The following is a 10,408-nucleotide window of genomic DNA, read 5'->3' on the forward strand; positions in this document are numbered from 1 at the left end:
GGTACTTACGTCCACTATTCTAGTGGAGGATACACAGGGTACTTACATCCACTATTCTAGTGGAGGATACACAGGGTACTTACATCCACTATTCTAGTGGAGGATACACAAGGCAATTACATATACCAACCATTCTAGTGGAGGATACACGGGGTACTTACGTCCACTATTCTAGTGGAGGATACACGGGGTACTTACGTCCACTATTCTAGTGGAGGATACACAGGGTACTTACATCCACTATTCTAGTGGAGGATACACAGGGTACTTACATCCACTATTCTATTGGAGGATACACAGGGTACTTACGTCCACTATTCTATTGGAGGATACACAGGGTACTTAAGTCCACTATTCTAGTGGAGGATACACAACCATTACATTTTTATTGCTTTTATAGAGGCTACTTATCACTCACCTCAACTTCAGCATTCCAAGGAATTATGCCAAATACTACGAAGCAGAATTTTATGAAACAAGTACATTTATTGCATCAAGAAACTTATCAACAACTGTTATTAAGAACAGTTTACTAACTCATATTGTGATTATCTTTTTTCTGCCGGTCTTTTGCTAATGCTCGCAAATGGTCTTCAGTAAGGGATAAAGGTTCTTCTTTCACATTCACAAGATCAGGTGGGCACGATGCTGGCGACTTGGTCTGCTCAGCAGAAAATAAGTCTAGTAAATCTGTAGTTCCAGGCATCTACAGAAGTTTGAAGAAGACATCTTTTCATTGTCATAATTTCTGTCAACAACATAATCTGTGAAACTACATTTAATACTATTTAATAGCGTAAAATTTAATTTTTACATGTAGAATGAGTGAAAAATATACTTTTACAGCATCCATGTGTAGAATGTAGTTGAACACTGAAATGCAAACATATAATACTTGTCATACACATTCTTTAACTTCATAAATATAAATTTATCATAGAAGGCAATAAAAAGCTGCTTGTAGCTAAAACAAAGAGCTTGAACAAATCATATTACTGGTTCTTACTTAATTAGCATAGTTCTTCCTTTTTACCATATAATAGCATGCAAACACTAATTGGTATTGAAATACTGTGTATCTTAGACTATTATATACAGTTTAATTAACATACAAGGTAAGAACAGATAGGGATAGCTATCAACTTTGTATAAAAATGAAAAGAACTGTCAAGTAAAAAAAAGTCATCAATTTTCAGTAATCCATTAACAAAGTATTTACGAGTAGTTACTTCTCAAACTTACTGTTTACAATATTTCGTCTACATTTAATTGCACATAAACAACTGTTACATTTTATGCTTTACTGCAACTGTGATAATGAACTAAAGATTAGATACTTTATCTATTAATGTTATTTATGTTTCTAATTAACATTGGTCTTATTTACACTGGAAGTTAAAGGGATGGCAAACATTTTTCTTAAATAATTCTGTTAACCATACGAAAAAACTTGTAAAGTAAGTTAAAAAAAAAAAAAAAAAAGAAGGAGGAAAAAATAACTTCATTTAAAATCCTACCTATCTTTTATACACAAAGTAACAATTATAAATTCTGCTGGCAAGATAAATTACATAAGGTAATTAAAATACCTTTTTGTAGTAAGGCATTTTTTAGTCTTAGGAAAACTGTAAACATTTAAATATTTACTACATATCTGCAATGGTTGTGTGCCAAGCACCTTCACTTAACAAATTTATTAGATTTGAAATATTATGTGTATCTTAAAATTTATAGTTAAGGAAGTTTATGTAAAATATTAACTACACATGTGAGATTAATAGCAGCTACATACATTTAAAGTTGGTATTTTTTATTAGCTGTATGTATGTGTGTATGTGAATACATACAATAAACAGGTTTTGGAAATCAGTTAGGTTCACAACATTGCAAGGTCATTGTATACAATTTATATATATAAGGATAAGCTTAGCCTATATTAAAGACTAAATCTACATGATTAACTACAAAAATTCAAACCTAGTCAACAATTTTCAGGGCTAAGAATCTCAAAGAATCAACTAAGATCAGATTAACTTTCTGTATCACTGTTAATTACTGTACAATAATGACAATAATAAAAGGTCTCTGTAAAAATATTTTAACACCATGAGATTTAAAAGTAACAAAGGCATAAATTTCATGATAAGCAATTTTGTAATTAACTACAATGAGCATAAGCATAGCTTCCTAATCCTTTGTTTCAACATTAATAATGGATTTACAATTTTTATACTTATCTATATGAAAAAAATTTCTATTATAAGTACTTTACACTTTCAATTACATTTTAATCAATGACATCATTATATAACCATAAAGTCAAACCCAGAGGAAAGTCTTATACTGGTATCTATTTCAAATTCCATGACATTTGGTTTACTTTTCAAAAACAAAACCTTCTAAGGTTGTTGATAGTTGTCTTTAATTTATCCCTTATTTTATGCTTTTTGCAAAAATAAACTAGTACTACTTTTTAATTACTTTTAATCTTTAAATAAATTAGGCACACAGTACCTCTCTTCAACTGTATTTCTTCAATATGTTTTGTAGATTTTCAACCATTTCATAAAGTACCTGTATTTTATTAGTAGCTGTGAAAATGACATGCAAGAATCTGGACTGCATACAAATTCCCATGTGTCGGGTAGCAATTTTAAAGTGTACAAGTTTTGAGTGAGAGTAAATTGTAGAACCACACATTATGCTTTCAGATGCATTTTGAAAAACTTTGGTAACTGTATCATAAAAACTATTAAATGTAAAAAACAAGCAAGGAACATTTACAGAAATGGTTCATAATGAAGTAGATTGCTTACTTGTTAGAAGATAATGCTTACTTTTAATGTAAGAAAGACACGTAGAGGTATGAATTAATAAATACATGTGAAAAATAAATTTCAAATTTTCTTACCATTTATGTTTTTAATTGAATGTTTCTGAACATTTGAAGAAATTTCTGTCCTAATGCATTTCCTAAAATACAGTATCTAATCTTTAAAACACCTTTCCAAAAATCTACATTAAACTACTTTTACATATTTTGTAATTATTTTTTTCTCTAAAATATGCATGATATAGAGGTCTCAGGTATTCTTTGATTTGCTACTTCCACTGTAACAGACTAGTTTTCCAAGTTCCCAGCTCATCATAAAAGAACAAAACAAATATCTATACAAGGTTTACTTCTTTTTTTTTGCTCATTCAAGTAGCACTGATAAGCAGCTGAAACTGGCAAAACTAGTCTGTTGCACTAGGAGTAGTGAATCAAAGAGTTTAGGTCTTTAAAATTATCTTTTTTTTTCTTTACTAAAATTCACATTTGGCAAAGAAAATAAATCAAATAAATTAATGACCAGTTAGTCAGGTGAATAATATTGGATAATTAATTGTGATTGCATGTCATGTTAATCAGATATCTAAAGTACATTAAATTATTTATGGCTCGTAAAGGATCATACATCTAAACGAAAGTACCTTTAAGTTAATTTTTTTTCTTAATGTGATTAACACGCTGACTTCAAATTTATTTCTAACAGCTAATCTCCCAAACTTCTATAATTCAAATCACATGTAAGTAACTGTTTATTATAGGATTGTTTAGACCAGTGTTTCTCAACCTTTTTTTTGCTCATGGCTCCTGTTTGAGTTTGATATATCTCTGTGGATCCACCCTTCGTAGATGCTGTTACTTGGGAAAAAAGTTACTTTATTTCCACACTGTTGATTTATAATATATTTATTATATTATTTTTACAATATTGTATTGGTTTTAAATAATTTGTTTATAACATACTGTTTACTTATACGAGTAAAAAATATTCTGTTAATCATTGACATTTTATTCAGTGTGACCCTTGGGCCTGATGAACACTTGAAAGTTTTTGAATGTCCGGTTGCAGTGTGGTCAGTGATAAGCGAAGATCACCTCTCTTCACAACATCAAGGCGGTTACGTATTTTTGATAGCAAATAAGTCACCCGACTAAAACCAGATTCAACCAGATAAGATGTGGGAAAAGCGATAAAATACAATTTTGCCTTCTCCCAGAAATGTGGAAACTTATTACTTATTTCACTACTTATCCAGAAATAATGTTTGTCACTTTGAATCTAGCTTGGGATGTTACATCCCTCTGCAGTTCAACGAGATATTCTTGTAATGTGACGTCAACATCAACCGCATTCACCCCAAATGGATCCACCACCCAATCCAGAATTTTGATTGTTACTCAAGTACTAGTCGCATCTGGTAACTTGACTTCAGAGGGGGATACGGAGAGAAGGGAACCTTTCAATCAGTTTTAAATTTTAATCGGGCAGTGAAGTTTCACTGGCCCACTCAGAATTTACTGTGGCCCCATAATTTTCCATCATTCACATGTGGCCCCTTAGAAACATGGCATGGCCCACGTTGAGATCCACTGGTTTAGACCACTAATTAACATACAAATATATAAAGCTAGAATTAAAAGCAAAATAATACACTTTTTGTTTAAAAGAAAAATAGGAAGCAAATTGTTAGTTATATTTTTTCCAGAAGCATTTTGTTTTTCATCTGAAAGAAGATAGTATCCCCATTTCATACATTTTCCAACATTTCCTTGAAAAACCTGAATGCTTGATTTTTTTTCACTGCAATAATAAATTATATCCAGATTTGGTCAACCATAAAGAAAGTAATTTAGATAGCGAAAAAAAAACACACAAATATTTACACTATAGTGTGCAGTCTACACATATCATCATCATCATCATCACTGTTTTATCTTTTGTTTATTTGCAACTGGCACCAGTTATTATGAATAATGTTTTTAAACTAATAAAGTACAAAATATCAAACATTACGGTTTTGGGGCAAATATAATCGGGATGAAATAAGTTCCAACAATCAAAACTAGCACAATTATAACCTAAATTTTAGGTACTCTTTTGGAACACACAACTTATTAAATCATTATCATTTGATAAAAGAACATGGATATATACAAATTATTTAGCAAAAAATTATGTTTTAGTGAATCATTAAAATGGTGATGATCATAGTATCTGTGTAGACCGCACACTATAATAGCACCAAAATGTCTTTATCTAAGAAAAGATAATAATCACAAAATATTTGATCAAAGGTTACATGGATGAAATCAAATGCAAAAGTAGGTCCATAATAGAAACAAGATACTAACTGTTGATGGCACATTGAAAGAAGGTTCCAGTTCAAGAAGGTTTACATCACCTCCCATACCTCCATTTCCTAAGTTACTGAAATCATCCCAAAACTCTTCCAGCTGAGAAAATATGTTAAAGAAAATTATTACATAGATAAATGGAACTTAACTAGTTAGAAACTTACATGATATGCGGTGCAATGCAACAACCAGGATTTATTAGCTTTTAATGATAATATCTATTATAACTTAAAGAAGGAGATTAAATTGGACTTCAATACAAAAAAATAAAATAAAAAAGCTTTAATTTATGTGAGCAAACTGATGATTTTACTCTGCAAAACATCAATGAGAATTGTTTAGTTTGAACAGATTTAAGAGGATTAAATTATGAAAAGCAGAGCAAATAATAGCATTTTTTCTTTTTCCACTTTAAGAGATAACTGAAAATTGTATGAGCCAACAATGAAAAAACAGATAATACCCAAATTACGCTCTTAGCACACAACACACACACTGAGCATGCACAATCATGTTACACCCCCACACACGCACATCTACCATACACATGTATAGGCACCAGCTCCATGGATGCTTCAACACCCCCAAAAGTTATTGATGCAAGTTCTATTAAACACTGAAACTGCATACACCAAGCACCCCAAAACATCTGTAAAAGTTGGTGTTAATGCACACATGTATGTTACACACACACAAACAAATGCCTTATATGCAAACACAGCTAATACACACACACACACACACACACATACATACATACATACATACATACATACATACAGCTAGTACATATACTTACACACCTATCTAGCTTGCTGTTCTGTAATAAATGACAAGCTTTCACGGGGAGTCTAAGAAGTTAATACATACACACACACACACACACACACACAGCTAGTACATATACTTACACACCTATCTAGCTTGCTGTTCTGTAATAAATGACAAGCTTTCACAGGGAGTCTAAGAAGTTAATACATACATACAGCTAGTACATATACTTACACACCTATCTAGCTTGCTGTTCTGTAATAAATGACAAGCTTTCACAGGGAGTCTAAGAAGTTAAGAGTGATAATCTTATCATCAGGCACTAAAGAGTGAAAGTACAGGATTGTCTTCACAATTATATGAGCTTGTCATAATGAGTTCTTTGTAAACCAAAACAATGAATGTCATGCCACTCTTGTTATTACACAAAAGACTGGAAACATGCTATCCTATACTAAACAATTTTTGGCTACTATAATGATCATTTTTAAATTTAGGGTATCCTTTGTAGAATCGTTTTTTTTGTCCCCAACAGCCTTTCTCAAATTTTAATAGTTAGTTAGTTAAATGATCTAAATTAATTTCTACCAAATGCTTCCAGAATTTCACTAACTTCTATTTTTTTGCAATACACACAAACATTACAACAAACTAACAGTATGTTTCTTAATTTATACTATATCTTATAACTTCAACTTTTATTAGCACTAATCTTTCAATCCACCTTGTGAGCTTTAAAATTATAAAAACTATTCATCACTGATAAAAATCAGTAATTTCAGGGCTACTCAGGATTTCACACGCACATATTTACATACCACTACTCAACTACAAACTATCATTATCGAGATTTGTGTAAAAGCATAGTTTAAGTGAATAAGATAAGTAAAAACCAATAACCAATGTCTTTTATAAAAAAAAAGTCAGGTGACAACTACATAGTTACTCAAACCCTGTCTTCAAAATAATAGCATAAAATACTTTTGTTAAATACTTCTTACCTTCCAAACACTATCAGAAGCAGTAATATCATTACTTTATATTTTATTTTATTGGGGGGGGGGGAGATACAGTTAGAAAACAGGGTATTTTTTAGTGTACATGGTGAGTGAGTAATAATAACAGGTAACTTTGTTTAACATCTTGGTTTTCAATACAGATTAGTATTAGGCCTATTACATTTTTAAACATTCTTAATCTAGTCCTTTTGGGTTTTGAGAAGGTTACGTTTGTACAGTTAATGATTGCGAAGCACTGAATGTGCTCTGTATATATACTAAGGTTAAATAAGGCTGACCATATATACTGCGAAGGCATGAATAGGTGATACGAAACCACAAAAAGAATTGATATGGGAAACACTTTTTACAGTAAGTAAAAAAAAAAGTAATTTCATTTTGTCTGAACACATTTTAAAAGCTACCTACCTATACAAATTATATACATAACAAATTAATACAAAATTACTGATAAAACATTATTTTATATAAATATTAATTATTTTTCACAATTAATTAAATAAATGTAAGTATAGGTATGAAATAACAATAATAACTCCCCAAAATTATATATATTTATTCTGTTCTCGAACTTCTAGACTTTACTGAAATAATAACTGTTTGTTTGACATCTTTCCTACACAAATAATTCATTGACATAATAATATATCCGGATGATTACGTGTTCCCTCTATGACTACCGTTTTTTGATGCAATAAAATTTGTAAAATCAGTATAAAGTATATAATGGAAGACAGCCTATCTCTAAATAGTAACTTGTTAAGGGTTTTAGGCTGTAATAAAACAATTCCCCTTTACCTAATTTTAGAAAAACGAGGTGAAGTCGTGTCAAGAGCCCTTACAATCCGTTTAGGCGAGAACCTAGCTAATGTTTACTAAACTATTATGGCTGCCTTCATACTCAATGGCAGTTAACTGTAAACAGAAATATCGAGGTAGAAATAACAATTTGTATCCATGAAATACACATACTGATGCGCTAAATGTGTCATAATTAACCTTTATAAATTTCTGTAAACAGAAATATCGAGGTAGAAATAACAATTTGTATCCATGAAATACACATACTGATGCGCTAAATATGCCATAATTAACCTCTATATATTTTTGTAAACAGAAATATCGAGGTAGAAATAACAATTTGTATCCATGAAATACACATACTGATGCGCTAAATGTGCCATAATTAACCTCTATATATTTCTGTAAACAGAAATATCGAGGTAGAAATAACAATTTGTATCCATGAAATACACATACTGATGCGCTAAATGTGCCATAATTAACCTCTATATACATTTCTGTAAACATATTGATGTGCTAACTGTACACTAAAGATTATTTATTTTTGCCATCCGTGTCCTAGAATCATTACTGAATCACACAAATTCACTGACTTTTCCCGGTTTATGTCTGTAAAGCATAACATTCACTGACTTTTCCTGGTTCCCTGACCCTTGATCTGTAATCAATAAAGTCGTTGACCCCCCATACGTAATTTGGTGCAGAAATAGTATGTGTTTAAAACTCCGATGGGATCCAGGGTTAAGCTGTTCCAATTATATCCAATAATTTAGTTTATCATAAAAATTTCCGGAACTCAGACTTTATTTTGTATAACGTGTTCTTCCAACTTGAAAAAAATCAGATGATTTGTAGATAAGCAAATATTACAAATCAGCGAATCTTATTTAAATATTTATAAACTTATTTGTTTGCAGAGGTTTCGCGCAAAGCCACACAAGGATCATCTGCACCTACCCGTCCATAGTTTAGAAATGATAGACTAGAGGATATGACTATCTTTGAAAGATCGCAATATTCATACAGTCAAAAGAGAGCATATATTGTAATACGATGGGTCCAGTTCCATCAATTACAGATTACTTCTGTTACATGAAGGCTACACTACCGCAATGGCTCTTTGTTAATTGTTATGAAAGGAACTTGGTACACACACACACACGTCTAAAGACGATGGTGTTAGTCATTAACAGCGTATAAATATTGACAAGTACGTTTTACTTGCCTCATCAACTTGCGAAATCTCGACGGAACACAGATGAGGTTTCCTTGATTTACACGCTCCACGCTTAGATCATTAACTTCAACACTACAAGTTTTGTTATGGCTTCTTCTGCGTTGAGCAAAAGAAAGCCATACAAACGCACAGATTGGTTAAGTGAAACCCATGTTAAAGATAAGTATACAGAAGTGGGTTTCGAAAACAATCTCTGGCAAACCCATTTGGTTTCCTACCTGATGCGTCGTTAAGCAGACAGAGTAAACACCCCCTAGATACAAGGGTAATAGGGTACTTTTCCGTTATACCCCTGCAAATGGTAAGTTTTCACGATATGAATACAACGCTTATTAATATATATATTTTTTATAAGTTTATTTTGGACATTTACTATTTGAATAAAATGTGGAATAAAACTGAAAAGTTATTAATATTTGCGGGGGTATAACGGAAAAGTTCCGGTAATAGTCACACCTGAAGTGAGGTGTGAAAAGTATAGTTTATCGTTTTAACTGTCGTTTATATTTGTTATACTTATTTTCACATAAACATGATGTAACCATGGATACCCACTACACCTACGACGACATGTTTTAACTGCAGACGTTCTTGATTTAGCTTTAGCTGCCATTTGACATTATATTTTTTCCTAGACATTTCTCAATTTATATTATACACCGAGGTAAACATATGCGTGAGCTGATTGGTTGATTGAGGATTTAAAGTGTAAAAAAAGCACCAAGGCAACGAGCACGTGATAATAATGGTGCAAGATGTACATATAAACAAATATATCGGCAACTCTTTGAATAACGGAATTAAACATAATACTGTAGGACATCTCTTGCAGATGTATTATCTCATTTCACCCTACAATGCCGAAAGTCGGGATTTGCTTAACGCATTTCACCTCTCAATAAGCAAGATTTGATGGCGTAGTATGTAGAGCGAGATTCTATTGAAAGTAAACTAATAAAAAACGTATTATTTTTGCTACCCTAGGCAATTGTTTAACCTCGTCTGATCGTTATAGCTAGGCCTGCCGAAAGTGAAACAGTTAATAACATTTTAATTAAAAAAAAGGGCACGTTGGAACGTACAAAACACTGACAATCAACAAAAACGCTTTAAATATTATTCAACAATTTCACACAATAGCAAGTACTAAATTGTAAGTACAAAAACAAATAAAATGCAAATTAAACTGTTTGCTGTGCACTATAAAATCGCAAGCCATACATATAATAAGAATGTTTCATACAATTACACAGGCCTGTGAATTTAAACTTCGTAACAGTTGTTTTGGTTTTAATAACGGATTTTCCATAATTCAGCTACGCAGATTTCGAAAATAATATTAATTTTTTATATCATGTAAGGAATTTTTACAAATCGGGGGGGGGGGGGGGG

General features: G+C 31.6%; 1 protein-coding gene across 1 annotated transcript in view; it reads right to left on the minus strand.

Moving 5' to 3' along the window:
• LOC106465321 (transcription factor EC-like) overlaps positions 1-10,408 on the minus strand; it is an 88,862-nt gene that overhangs the window by 15,674 nt on the left and 62,780 nt on the right. The window contains exons 4-5 of the mRNA XM_022393187.1: positions 5,183-5,284; positions 538-706 (exon numbers count right to left, since the gene is read on the minus strand). Of these exons, the coding sequence (XP_022248895.1) occupies positions 538-706; positions 5,183-5,284 (271 nt within the window). The remainder of the gene's footprint in view (positions 1-537; positions 707-5,182; positions 5,285-10,408) is intronic.

Source organism: Limulus polyphemus, unplaced genomic scaffold, assembly GCF_000517525.1.
Source record: "Limulus polyphemus unplaced genomic scaffold, Limulus_polyphemus-2.1.2 Scaffold1908, whole genome shotgun sequence".
Taxonomy (NCBI): Eukaryota; Metazoa; Arthropoda; class Merostomata; order Xiphosura; family Limulidae; genus Limulus; species Limulus polyphemus.